Source organism: Sitodiplosis mosellana, unplaced genomic scaffold (genome assembly GCF_009176505.1).
Source record: "Sitodiplosis mosellana isolate CC-2019 unplaced genomic scaffold, AAFC_SMos_1.0 Smas_scaffold_6167, whole genome shotgun sequence".
Lineage (NCBI taxonomy): Eukaryota > Metazoa > Arthropoda > Insecta > Diptera > Cecidomyiidae > Sitodiplosis > Sitodiplosis mosellana.
Genome location: NW_022601408.1, coordinates 1122616 through 1137655, shown reverse-complemented (window position 1 = coordinate 1137655; position 15040 = coordinate 1122616). Strand labels below are relative to the sequence as shown.

The following is a 15040-nucleotide window of genomic DNA, read 5'->3' as shown; positions in this document are numbered from 1 at the left end:
CTGTGAGCCTGCCCTTCGAAGGGATTTGCACCGCAAGTATGTAACAATTGTTGGTGTGCATTTCTGTGTTCATTACGTTATGGTGTGATATCGGATAGCATTTCGAATGTTAAAAAGTTCATGGATTTTATTGCCTTTAACATCCACATGAATGAATTAAGTTTCGTATGACAGTAGTTCAAAGGAAACACATACAAAAGACATGCAAATTGAAGAAAAATAATCATAAATTGTCGGGAGTAATCCATCAGTCGTAGAACTGAATACCAAACATACTATAGATAAATTGGTAATACAACTAGAGCGGCAACTGTGGTATTCGTTTGAAATTGTAGAAAAAATGCATGTGCAATGACTGGAATTTTTCTTTAGCAACTGTTTGAAACGAAGACAACAACGGCAAATAAAATGAGCTTAGAAATCGGTTTTTACTTACATATCATCCATTGAAGTTATAAGAGACCATTCTTAGGCCATTCTATAATAATTGATACAAGAATGTGCGTGCAAATTTCCATTTGATAGCATGCATTTATGCAATTTTCTTATTACGCGCTTGCGCTTGTGTTATTGGATCGTTGTGGCAGTTGTTGCGATTTCAAATTCAATGACATTGCATCTATATTACACCATCTCTTTTTTACTTTTGCCATCCAGTAACAATGTGTAGCTGTGAAGCGATAGTTCGTGTACAATGTCGAATGCAATAGAGTGAAAATATGCATTGCATCAACAATGCTCTTTGGCTTTAGCTCATCGATACACTTTCTAGAATAATAATAATTTTGAATCTTCACTATGGTTATTTGGAAGGAGTATCAGGCTGCTCATTGTATTTGATGGGCATAATAGTGTAAGATGTGTGTACAAGAGCTATACATCTCATACACTGCGTCAAAATGGGATCAAAATAACAAATAATTCCGCTTGAATTCATTCTATTCGATTAGGAGAAGGAGACCGAAAAATATACTGAATTGATGGCAAGCGCAACTCAATCGATAGCAGAGAAAGCAATCGATGTCAAGCGAAATGAAATATAAGCATACAATATATGTGTCGTTGAGAATAAAAATGGAATTGGCCGAAACCACCCGTTTGGATGCAAATCATTTGCGTGTTAAGAGATAAAAGACGGATGTATTCCGCAATGTTTTAGAACATTCCAACATCTTCATCTTTGCTTGAGACACTTGCAAACGGGCGGTTTCAACTCTTTCTGGTGTGAACCATTCATTTTTCTATTTTCATTTCAATACTTTTTCTTTGGATTCCAAATTCGGAGAGAAGAACGCAGCATTAACAATAATTATCATCGATTACAGTGTGTAGTGCAACGGAATATTTTATTTTTCCTTTTCCTTTATCCATGCATTTTTCAACTTCTCGGTACACATAAAAATGTGAATAAAATGAAAAAAAAAAGAAGTACAGAATCAATTGTGCAGAGAACAACAATTTATTTTTTAAATTTATAATCTTCATATTTGTTTTCATTGCCACTTGTAGAGAGGTAAACTGAATGAATCCCATTCGGTTCGCGAAACAGCGGACAAAAGCGAAAAAAAGAATACTCGCGATAGGTTCAAAACTCGATGGAATCGAACAAGCAAGAAACTTGTAAAGTGAGGCTTGTTAGTTGTTTTGTTGTTGTTACCGCATAGCTGCGAATATAAGCACGTCTGTACGACGACTGAATGTTTGTGAATGTGTACGGCTGCGAGCGCACGGTACACTTACATTAAGACCCAAATTAGCAACAAAAATTGTTCTTTAATATTCCTTACGTTGTCCAACGCATGAAGTGTTCTTTCTTTATTATTAATTTTTCATGTTGTTTTCTTTTTCGCGCTTTGTTGAATCATTTATACAACTTATAAATCCTGATTTCAACGATAACAGAACATTTATTACAACGAGCCAAGTGCTCATCGCTCGGGCTTCACTTGATGTTGATACACAGATAGTAGATCGGAATAAGTATAAAAGAAATAGTAAACGAAATAGCGGGCAGAGTAGCGGACAAAATATCCTTGAAATATAATGTTATTCTTTGTTGTTAGACATATTTTTGCTTGCGCTACATCTCGTAATAAACAATCGAAGGAGATAGGTACACTGGACCCGGAGTGTAATCGTGTATGATGCAACGGAGTTTTTTCTCTCCTCTTTTGAGGATAATATACAACAAATGTCAAATGAGATTTCATGCAAAAAAATTGTTATTTTTTTCTTACAAATATTCTGCTATTTCTTTATCGCATGAAAAATTATTCTATATATGAAAAGGTTATAAAACATTTATAGTTTAGTTATTGTTATTATAAATCATTGTAAACAAATACAAATTGATGTAACAGTCTTGCACTCTTTTCCGGCCACACCTCTATTCATTACAATATATTCAACCAGAGCTTGGCGGTGTTAAATAAAATGAAAATAAAAAAAATTAGTGATATTTTATTGATGTCCAAATATTTTAGATGTATAGTCAAATCTTGGAAGATGTGTCGAATTGATTTCGGGTTTGGCGATTTTAATTGTAGATTTTATGTAGTTTGGTGTAGTGTTTTCACTTTTTTTTTTCACAATTTTGTTAATATAGATTAGTTTCTGGCTATTTATGCGGCTCATCAGCGAGTACGCCTGAGCATAAGTTTTACTCTAATATGCTAATTTATTTTTTCGTGTTTTATCTACTTTCTCATTTTAATAAACTTTTACATCGATCGTTGAATTCAACAATGACAATATCAAACATGTCTGATTTAACTTGGCATGAATAATACTTAAAATTCACTTGAGATATTTCTATATTGAATAAATGGAATCTACGACCACGGTCCACGGCCTTTCATTTGATCATTATTATGTACTTGGAAATATCAAATTTAATTGATATGATGTTCATTTTTTGTATTAAGTTTTATGTTTTACTTTGTGAAAATCGCTTTCTTTATCTTTCAACTGTGCATATCTATGTAAAGAGACGAGACTGTTTAGAGAGAATGTCAGCATTTGGTTCTGCCTAAAGTTGAATTTCCATCGAATAATATTAACAAGAAACGAAGAAAATGTCAATACTTTCACATCACGCCACTTCACATCAAATCCAAGAGACTAACAGAGTTAATTCGCCGTATTGAACTGAAGTATTTCGATGTCAACTCTTTTTTTTCTCAACAATTGCTAGTTCAAGATGCACGCCGAGTCTGTGTATGCGAACGTAGTCACAGCAATAAAAATGAATAAGCCTTAAGGTCACGACTGCTATTTACATTAAATATCATTTTCATTTCCACGCCCGTCTCAACGACTATCGTGACTCTGTACATAGTATATCGAAATTATGTGCAGACCAAGTGCATAAAATATAAATAGTTTTCGATTTGTTTCATGGCAGGCGTAAACCAAATCAAAAAATCGATATTTTTTATCCTTTTTTTTTTTTGCTTTTGACGCAGTTGGCATTCAAGACTGTGTTGACTGCTGCATTTAGTTTTGATTCTCATCCATTTTTATTGGTCGTCCCTAGATTGGGATTTGCAATATTTTACATCCATTGTAAATATAAAATAGTTGCCCTAAATTACAATTATTATCATGGGGCTGACATTTCAATAAACGATTTGCTGCACGAATGGTGACTGCATTGCGAAGGCAAAGTTATTTGCTCTTAGTGTGCAAACCTTTCATTATGTGTTTATTTGGAGGTTTTCTTATGCATCCGTTTCATTCTTCTTATTTAAAATATTTGGATTTTTGGTGACAATTATCGATTCATGAAATGGAGGTGAACGTTTCGTCATTCTATCGTCAAAGTGATCTTATACTTTATACATAGGAGAAATATTTTCTGGTGGGTGTTCGAATCGACGATTTTCATTGCGAATTCGACCCATTCATTCGTATAGATTTTTTCGCTTCTCTGTGAAGTTCATTGTTGTCAGCGTATGTGAGTCATTTGTCTCTCGCTGCTAGTTCCACGTTCACAAATTAATCATAAATGTTGATATCTTTTATGATGAAAATTCACGCAAGCTTTACTTATATTTATTTTTCTCAAAGATCCGATCACAAAAGATAGGGTTGCGCGTCGATAATATCAACAAAACACAAAGATAGAAAATATATTTCCATCTATTCAAATCATTAAGTAGTGGATAACGGACAAACAGTGTTATTCCACTCAAGCGAAACAAAGAAGGATCTTATTTTCTACAACGAATTTCAATATTTTCGTTTTTACAGCTTGAAAGCACTCATTCGTGCGTACAAGTACTGTTGCTTTATTTTCTCTTCATTTTGATCCAGTATCTGTTGATTCTCGTTTCGAATTGATTTGCTAGTTTTATTCTTTGTCAGATTTAAATCAATTGGACATTTATCACAAGCTTTCCAACATTGAATCTACCGGGTAATCAGTACAAAGAGTTAACATCTTTACGAAAAAGAACTGGTTCCTGTTACTACTTCTTATAAAATCTTGCTATCGGTTCTCTCCATTTTCGCTTTTCCCATAATTGAGCTGCGTAAAATCATTTGCTTATAATTGATTATCAGGCGTTTCTTACTTATGTTTATGGTTTAGAGTATCACATATTGCGCCAGTGCATTGGATCGTATCAAAAAGCAGACATGATCAACTCGTTAACAAACGTTTGCATTCTAACTGATTTGCCTCAGCACAAAATCGTGAAGAGTGATGCTATTCTATGAGCCAAATGAACTCTCAAATGTTATTTATTTAATATTCAATCAGATCGAGGAAATAAGGTACCATTGAAGACGCAAATATGTTCAAAGACGTTCATCAATGATGATAACGACCCCCTGGTACGATCATTACTCATTTCAATTTATAATATACCATTACATTTTGAATGCTCTTCTTATGTTTTTCGTTCTGTTTTCAACGGTTTGGGAAATGTGTCATATGATTCAGGAGAAAGAATATAGCAAAAAACTGAATTAAGCCAGAATATCGACTGTTCTCTTAGAATATGGAGATGTCTGTCCATTAAACGATTGGATATATATTATTGGATGTAGGTAACTTCAATCCCATTAAACCACGTTCCATTCTGGCATGATTCTCCAAGAAACAACAAAAACACAATACAAAGCTAGCCAATAGAAGCCTTTTATTAATTTTTGGCAGTCTGGGAGTCAAGCAACTCGAGCCTGGGAAACTTCTACAGAATGTATGAAATAAACAATTTTGTTGAAAAATGTATGCATCTGATGGTAATGAGGCTTGAAAATAAGAGAAAAAATATGTCAAGATGCATACATGAACCAAATCTCCAGCTGCTCGAGAAAATTTCATCTGGTTTCATTTTTTTGTGCTTTCAAAAAAGATTCATGGTATGCACAGGCACACTGCACATAATGTGATGTAAATGACACTGGCCATGTTGAAGTTTGATCTGTTCCCATGAAACATTTGGTTGGTTTGGGTTTTTGTAGTTTCAAAGATGTCGTACTGTTTGTTTCAAGAGCTGATAGTGAAATGAATGCAGTAAAAATTGATCAAGTATAAGTAGAAAAGGATACTACTTTTTCGCACACAATTTCAATGGTTGATATAATACCACCAAGTTCAAGTTGTACAACACTTGACATGAATGCATTACATAAAAATTGACATCAAAAATGCCGAAAAAGGAAAACAACTTGGTGTGTTGTATGAACTTTCGATTGATTTTCAAGTATTAGGCCGATTTTTTTTTTCCTTTACAAGAGAAAGTTTCACAGTTGTGAAATATTTTTGGCAAAAGTGAAGAGAAATGAAGAGAAAGAATGAGAAAAGTTCAACAAATATAGGTTTGTGTAAATTTTCCACGGTCACCAATGAAATCACAGAGGGACGGACGGACAAAATCCTTTACTAATGACAAAAAACAGCGAATAGCCGCACGCAAAATCAGTTGCAAGATAGTCAATAATTATTTATTATGTATGGAATGATTTAAATTCTTTTAGATTAATAACTCACCTAAAATAGACGATTTCGCCTTCGGAGAGTTGCCTGCGCCAACCGGGAGCAACATTTGCGCTATTATTTAATGCATGCTGTTTAACGTTTAAATAATTTCCGACATTTAGCCGCTGCACATAATTTGATTGTTGGCCAACAAATGCAGACCCAACTAAACTGTGTTGATGTTGTTGTTCTAATTGCAATAAAAATATTCAAAAAAAATCGTTTAGCACTTGGAATGTATGTAAAATATCAGAGAACTGATGTTAAATGTTCGGTTGTCAACTTACCGGAATGATGTTGTTGTAAGTGTGATGGCGATGATGCAATTGCTCCAGACAAATAGCCTGTTTGTGTCGCACCAGCGCTAGCCGCAGCCATTTAGTTTTATTATATTAGCCACGGTATATGTCTGAAATGGGGAACACATAGACATTAACATATTTTCACAGTATAGGTAAATCTAGGGGTTAGACACCAATTTCTAGTATAGCTAGTTTGTTCAAATCGGTTCAAATATGCGTTTAGTTTCTTCTAGTTTTTCTAGTATACAAGCAGAAACGCAAATATTCTGCTAGTATTTCTAGTATCGTAATATTGCTTCTTCCATTAGTATAGCATTGCCAATGCATTTCTTATGGAAGGATTAACGGTACTTTTTGTAAACAAAACATTTGAACTCCATAAGCAAAGCGTTGGCAGTATATTTTAAATGGAAGAATTTGTCCATATAAAAACCACTGGCAATGCTATTCTTATGGAAGAGGCATCACTCATTTTTTTTTTCACAAATATTCTTCTAGTGTTATTTCGTGTCTACCCCCCCTAGAGGTAAATTCAATCAATTCAAAATAATTTCGATTTCTTTCTGCTTTATTTCATTCTTTGGTAGTTTGTAATTCTAACTACGATTAAGATGTTTTGACTTTTAGCTGTCGTATTTCAATTCGCAAATCTATTGTTATTAATTCGAAGATTGAACCACCCAATTTATTTATTTAATTTATCCGAATACATTTTTATTTATTTCATATTTGGCGGTAAGGTATGAGTTATTTAATTTTGCCTCTTCGTTAAACCTCACATCTTTTCAATGAACAAAACGTCAATGAACAATTTTTACTTAGACTTAAGTCGGGTGAGATGCGATTGCATGTAATCAGTCCATTCATTTTCTATATTAGGGCCAAATTCACTAAATTGGTAATGGAGTCATAAGAGCGTCATATTGAGTCAAAATTTTGCAATTCGTTTAATTTGACGACCACTAAGATTCTGATGGAGCTCAGAAAACTTCTGGTAACTGCACGGGTGCAGCATTTATATGACACCCATAGAGCAAAAGAACAATTTATGAGTTCTTTATCCATAACTGAGACGGAAAGAAACTTAGAGCAAAAAAAGACAAATAAAATTGCGAGCAAAAGTGACACAACTCAGCATTGAGCGGGAAAGACGTTTTTTTTGCATTTTCCTCGCTACTGGAAATAGATAACGATTAGGTGTCTTCGGCATTATTGTAGAAAACAAAAAAAAACAACAAATAAGCCTACCTGGCGAATTGGAAATGCGATATCAGATTTGGAACATCGAATTGTTTCAAAGTTTTTGTGTGTGCAAAAACAAAGAATCGTTTTAAAATATAAGTATTCAAATCTACATTCATTATTTATGTGATGTACTTCAGCTACTCTGGGATTAAACCAAGGGGGAAATCGATTGAAATTCAAATATTTGAGGCTGTGAGAATGAAAATGGCAATACAGGAATAAACATTCTGAAGCGCATCAAGAAAAAAAAAATCGCAAAAGTGAATCATGAGTTCTGAATACGCAAAAGTGAACCATGAACCTCCTATGCTGTCCATGTAAATTCATGTTCCACTTTTGCATATTCAGAACTCATGATTCATTTTTGCGAATTTTTTTTCTTGATGCGTTTCAGAATGTTTATTCCTGTATTGCCATTTTCATTCCCACAGACTCATTTATTGATTACAAGTGCATACTGCAATAAAATTGACTTGTTTGCTAATAAGATAGAATGGGCACACGTTGTGACAAGATGTTTGTAGACGAACAGTAGAAACAAATACACTTCGAATCAGGTTGTAATTTCCTACCAAAACTCCTTTGAACCAATTACCAATTCACATTGCACTCGAAATAATGTAAATATCTTACGATATATCCATATCTTTAATTATATCTGAATTATATACCCTCCAACATTGATTTTATCTATGCCTATCGCAACATTTTCTCCCTTTCGACTTGCAATGCATATGTTGCGTTCATTTTTATAAATGCGTCAAGGGTAAATAAATGCGAAAGAAACCGAAGAAGAACTCAATTGATTCAATAATATTAATAAATAATCAACGAATCCTCATACTAGCATGAAACGATTCAAAGTTACATCGCATCATCTACATAGTTCATTTTTGGTGTTTATTTAAGAATTTTGCATGAGATATACATAAAATTGGGACTTCTGCTGATAGCTTTGATAATATTTAACTGATAGATCGCATCTATTACATATTAATTAATTGGATGGAGTAGTTCTAAATACTTTGTGAGCATTTCCAAAGTGCAGCGGTGACAAGAAACAAAAACGACCAATACGATTGACTTCTAATATATTTGCTTGTTTGAATCATGGACGCGTTGTAGCAGGAACCATTGAGTACATGGCTTTCAGCGCCATGTGCCTTGGTGCCAAAATATTCTTTCGATAGATGGCGCTGGACAAATGGTCTGGTAAAACTTGGTCCAATCAATTAATGTTTCCAACACTATCCTATTTGTTTTACTTATTCGCTCAGCTCAACGCTTTTTCCAAAACAAAGAACAGTGCTTAATAGAATTGATATATTGAATGATGACTTTTGCAGTCATTAGGCCGACTCAATATGTTTAACGCTCCAGCTAGTCTATCTTTTCTCAAAAGCGTTGTTAGACAATCCGTTTTCCGATTGAACCGTTGACAATTCCATAGGCACGACATGAGCGAGCAGCACTGATGTACTGCTTACAGCGCCGAGTACTCCCGCAGTGGTGATAACCACTCATAAAAATAAAATTCTTGATTATTAGAATCACATATCAAGTTTACACGCTAACTAAAAATCAAATCGGAAAAATTAAAAGTAAATTCGGCAATTCGACGAATTACCGAACGTTTTTTTTGTTTTTCGGCAAAATATCGAACTATCAACAATGTTGTCGAAATTCACTCACATCGGATTTCATTTTCACAGGAATTCAACACTGCCATTGATGCAATTCACATGATAAATTATCTGAATTTATCAAAATATCCGATCGAACAAATGCAGAAAGACCAATTTGGAGTAAACGAAAAATGTAAACAGAAACGAACTGTCATTACAAAATCTGGACTCATTTAACATTATAAAGGATTTCCAATACACTTGTCCGAATGAATAACATGGTGCTCATGTCAATTTTCCCCCACGACGCGTCCATGGTTTGAATAACAATCCCATTAGGTTTTATTCATTTCTATAAAATCACACTGATCGTGCAACTCAAAGGACTAAGGATCTGTCACAAAGATGAATGTAAAGGTGTCAGTCGAACACGAACTATTATCCAGTTTAAGACCATAAATTCTACTTTTAAAAAATTCGAGCATTTTTATTTGAAAGCATTACAAGAAATTCACTAAACAACTTACTCTTTAACTTTAGACTTGGCTCATCATTTCATTTGATGTGCACGACGCATCAAGTTTTAAATTAAAAAAGAATTGTATAAAACATGATAAATTGAACACCTTTTCAATTCCAACTAAAATGCAGCCGCGTTTTTGTCTTTATTATTATTCACATTATTCTATTTGTGAAAGTTCTCTGTATACCCCTCCCTGGACGTGTCCAAGTATGTATAATATTCTTAGGATAAACAAGTAGTTGTATTTTTGATTTTATCAGATGAATACCAACTGAATTGCATCGGCGACAGATGTCCTTATTCTAGCTGTTAATATGCACAGTTGCCTTTTGAACGACAAAAGAAGTATTGAACGGAATAAAATATTAAGAAGGAGTATGCAGCGTTCTCGTTCAAAGCACACGCAAATTTGTATAAAAATTAATTCATCTTTTTTTTTTTGCAACCGTAATCGATGTTAGCACGTTACATATTTATTTATTTCTTTGTGGAAATAACAGGACTATCGTTAACATTTCAATAATTGACAAAAACGAGAATTGCATGGTTATATTTGAATTTCGGTATTGATTTTCGTTTTTTCTGGTTTGGCTTAGACATAAATATTGCCGTTGTCATATAATAAGTTGCTTGAATATATATGGCTGTGATGGTATTGACCGTTTGCATTTCGAAAATGTGAAGATAAAACTTGGAGCAAGTCATTTTTTAGAGTGAATTTTTGGAGCAGGTCACTGAAGCATTGTACAACGTGTGAGAAAAAATGTTTTAATCGTTTGAATAGCATTTGATATCAATCGACCAATATAGTTTTTTGTTGAATAGCATATTTTGCTGATTTTATCGTTTGTGATTGGTGATTCTCTTGATTGTTGATCAATGACACAATGATCACATGCAATATACCGCACGCGTGTGCCGCCAGCACCATTCGTTTTTGCCGATTCCGCTTTTTCCGTTCATTCGTTGGCAGCAAAAGTTGGAACAAAGAAGAATCGGCCATAGCCTGCGTTGCTTGCGACACATTTCACTTCCATCTGACATTTTGCAGTGAATTCTTTACTGCCAATTTACGCTCGAGTGATCCAAACTAGTTAAACCCCAATCACGAAAACCTCTTCGTAATAACGAATATGCATCCGTTTTGTTCTACATATTTTAAACATATTTCAGTTTATGTGAATTAATATTGTTTGTTTCAAATAAGAGAATGAATATTGTTTATTGCTACGAAAATAATTACTTTTCATTATGACTTATGTATATGCCGAGTATACATTCACGTTTATCATTTTCACATTCATTTGGAATTTCCCATTTAAATATTCTCTCTAAATCGGTGAATATGTTCAAAGCTTATTTTAATTCAAAATCTTTGAAGATTAGACTTACAATATCATCTTGCATGCAGGAAGAGTGGTTAATGTACGTTCAAATTCGATATAAACGCGGTGATAGCCGTTATACATAAACACCTGCGGCAAATACTATATGCAATGTGCTATTTTGCGAATTTTCTTTCTAACGAATAAAATCTCATCTTAAATCTCCATAAGAATTGTACATAACGAATGGCGTTGTGATGTAGCAAAGATGAAAATGTCAAAACATTACTAATTTTCCACTAGTCTTTGTTTCAGACTAGTGCGGTGTAAACATACAGAATTGAAGAAAGTACATACACAAAAAATCAGCAATGTATATTTGAATGTAAAAAATTACAGTCGATACAAATACATCTGTGAACACTATACGTACGGTGAAGTGTACAGCTTCACGATGATACAGTTATTGTTGCTCTTTTATTGTTTCAACTTGTGTAAAAAGAAAAAAAAATGAAGAATAAATAAAACATAGACCATATATTCAAAACACACCCACACTAATAAAAGTCAGCTACTGTAAATGGGGCATTTAAAAATCAGCAACAAAAGACTCAATGAAAATGAGCGCACGCGACATTCAACAGTGAATGAACAAAATGTCTTGCAATAAATAAATAAATCAATAAAAAAAAAAACGCACAAAATAACAAACAAAAAATGTTACACACTATATAGAACGTTGGATACATTGTAAAATTTCACACGAAGATGTGATAATAGTTCGGCTTTGCAGTTTTAAGTATGGTAGATACCAAAAAAAAAAAACATCATAAAATAAATATGTTCTTCTGTTTGGTTATTTGTTTTGTTTCTCGTTTCTCTTTTTCAGGTTTTGTATGTATTCACATCACTTATGCTTGAAATTTGCATTTGTATCATGAACATAGGTCGCATAAATTGATTTCTCGCATCTCACATTTGCCCACAATTTTTATGTTTATTTATTTTGACAGTTCATCAATGCAATTGAATGGAATAAATTGGTGAATGTAAAAAAAAAAAATGCTCACCTGATTGTGCTGGCTAATCGACATATCCTCTTCTATGTATCGAATCCTATACATATATCATAGCAATTATATTGATTGTGTCTGGTTTTCACACAGATTTTCTGCTTCTATTTTATCCACTCTTTTAGTGTGTTGAATCCAATTTTTCTTAATATTCCGATAATTCACGTAGTAGTTGTAATATATTTTTAATCGATAATTTTTATTTTCTTTTCGTCGATTTCGTCATCGTTTTCACTGGATTATCGACTATTTAGATTCATGCTTAAATAAGACAGGGAATAACACAAATTTTCGACACCGATTTGAACCAAATGATAAACAACAAGTCATAATTGAACTTCGTTAAGACTTTGAACACTTCGATTTTCGCATAATTCCATTTGGTTTCACATTCAATTCCCTTATTTTGTAAATGAACTTGGTTACCTGGAATTCAAACACACAAAAAATTTGATCAATTTAGATTCATAGTGTAGAGTATATTGTTTTTTTTTTTTTGCATGCTCTGCTTTTCAATCTAAATTTTATTCGAAGATCAATGATACATTTTATTCACCTTTTGTCGACTACACATTTTTTCACAAAAATACAAAAACACGACATCATTTGCACAATAACTTCAAGTGAATTCTGATTTAGATAAATCATCGTTTTCGGAAAAAATCAGCAATTGGACATTTGAATTGAATTTTCCTGGGGATTGACTACAAACTCTCATAAAATTTTGTATCAGCATAGAGTGGATTGGTGGATTTCATTCGCATTTTTTTTTGTATTGTAATTCTGGTTCGATCCGTCTCACTTTCTCGTGGTTCATTTCAGACTTTTTCATAGTTTGAGTTGATCCTTCAGTAGCTTAAATGTTGAATAATTTGTTTTTTTCTTCTCCCGGCAATTATGTTTGTGCACGCCACATAGTTAACATATCTCGTACTGTTTGATAAAAAAAACAAACGAATTGGTAAATCCGAAATCAACTTTTTTTCACCATTAATATTTTTTACACACTCGCACACTGTTTTTCACATCATGCAATAAGGCAAAATTAAACATACAACTACACTCATCTTCCAAAAATCTCTTTAGTTATTGATCTGAAAAAAAAATTGATGAATTCATCTGTGTTTTAGTGCAGAATGAAAGACAACATACCAGCGAGAAAGAAAAAAATCACAAAAAAATGTTCGGCTTTCAGTGTATTGTTTCGTTTCTCTGTTCAGTATATTTTTTCTCTCTATACTTTATGTTATTGGCTACACACAACATGTATATGTTTTTCTTCTTCACTGTTGTGAACTTACTCAGTGACTGGCTTGCCTGTGTGTAGTGGCAATGTTCAGTGTATACATTTTCAACCAATTCACTCTCTCTTCGATATATCTTCATATTTACGTTCGTTCAGAAGAGAAAATCATTCAATATGTGTGTTTTTTTTCTCAATAACGCGCAATCACCATAGTACTATGGTATTGACATCAGGCAACCCAACGAAAACAATTTGCTGCTAGCTACCATTTTGCATTTAATTCCATTCAATCTATGTGTCATCTGTTCATGGCCATTATTTTGTAGTAGTATCAATTTTCTATTAAATATTAAAAAAAAAAACAACTAAACTGACCGCCTCAGCATACCTTATGGTCCAGTTGTAATTGTTTCTGAAGCATAATTTATGTGTGAAGATTCATATGCATTGCACAATAAATGTGGTCAAAATACGAGACTAACATAATTTTCAATCCATTCTTCGCAAGTTATTTTCACTCCAGATACATGAAATGTTATCTTTATCGTCGAATAAAATAAAGATGATTAAATTGTGCAATTGCACAAGCCATTTGAACAAATGTCTAGAATATATTTTCTTTCATTTGTATAAGTGGTGCCAGAGTTAGTTGACATAGTTGATTTAAGCTCATGTCGACGGTTAGATGGCATTACGATATCATTACTATACTCATTATATGTTGACAGGAACATATGATGTACATAATCATGTTAGAGTGTCCATCTGTTGATGGACTACTGTAACATGTTCAGCAAATGAAAAGTCATGTCATGCCAGACATTGGCAAACGAAGTTAGAAAATTATATTAGAATTGGTCTAGTATGCGAAATAGGCATAAGACACCAATCATAATGTTTAATTGACAATACATCTTATGGCATTACAGTTGTATTTATTGTTTTAACAAAAAAAAAATGAATAAACCAAATCACAAAATCTGTTTGATACTTTGCAGAAGAATAGAATGAACCTTATATGATGTGATTTAACATTACCCGGCAAAACAACAACGAAAATGAATATACTAGATGTATTGAATTTTGAATTTTCCACAGGAAAAACATAACCGGTAGTGGATAATAGCAAACCAACACTCTGACCACCAAACATTCTAATGCCACGTGTTCCTGTATACTGTGCCGTTTAATGTGACAGAATATTCTGCAAGTAATTTGATTTTTCTCTGTGAAGAATGAATCGAAGTGACCAGAAGTATCGTGGGTATTTGTTGTGTTGGCGACTGTATGTGAGTGTATGACGCGCATTTATATTTTTTTGCGCTATCGTCACACGACTGAATATTTGATGTCGATGACGTTAAGTCAAGAGTTTCAAGGTTCATACGATACAAATAAGGAATCAATGGGAAATAATTGGTTCGAGTTCGATTACAACTTAGCGGACATATTTATTGCGTTTATTTGGTTCTATTATCTCATGGGTCATTTTCGATAAACATTGTATCGTCACAAATGACTTAAAATGCCTCAGAATATTATTCCAATAATTTAAATAACAAATCACGAGCTTTCTTCTAGTTTGAACATCACATTTATTATTTCTGTTATTCGGCCAGAAAAAAAAAATGAATAAGAAATTTTCGATCTAAGTTTTTTTCACGACGTCATGTTCTCGGTTCAAATTGAAACGCAATACATAGAATAACGGGGGA

General features: G+C 33.2%; 1 protein-coding gene across 22 annotated transcripts in view; it reads right to left on the bottom strand.

Annotated features, from left to right (window-relative positions):
• Positions 1 to 14978, bottom strand: part of LOC129575607 (uncharacterized protein DDB_G0283357) — a 34303-nt gene extending 19325 nt beyond the window's left edge. For 2 of the 22 annotated variants that reach the window (XM_055459454.1, XM_055459465.1), the window contains exons 1-5: positions 14364 to 14978; positions 12636 to 13012; positions 12077 to 12505; positions 6274 to 6395; positions 5999 to 6176 (exon numbers count right to left, since the gene is read on the bottom strand). In XM_055459454.1, coding sequence (XP_055315429.1) covers positions 5999 to 6176; positions 6274 to 6364 — 269 coding nt within the window. In that variant the 5' untranslated portion in view covers positions 6365 to 6395; positions 12077 to 12505; positions 12636 to 13012; positions 14364 to 14978. Of the gene's footprint in view, positions 1 to 5998; positions 6177 to 6273; positions 6396 to 12076; positions 13615 to 14363 lie in introns of those variants that run through there. The other 20 variants (XM_055459469.1, XM_055459462.1, XM_055459461.1 and 17 more) reach the window with 20 other exon arrangements.
• Between the last annotated feature and the right edge of the window lie 62 nt (positions 14979 to 15040).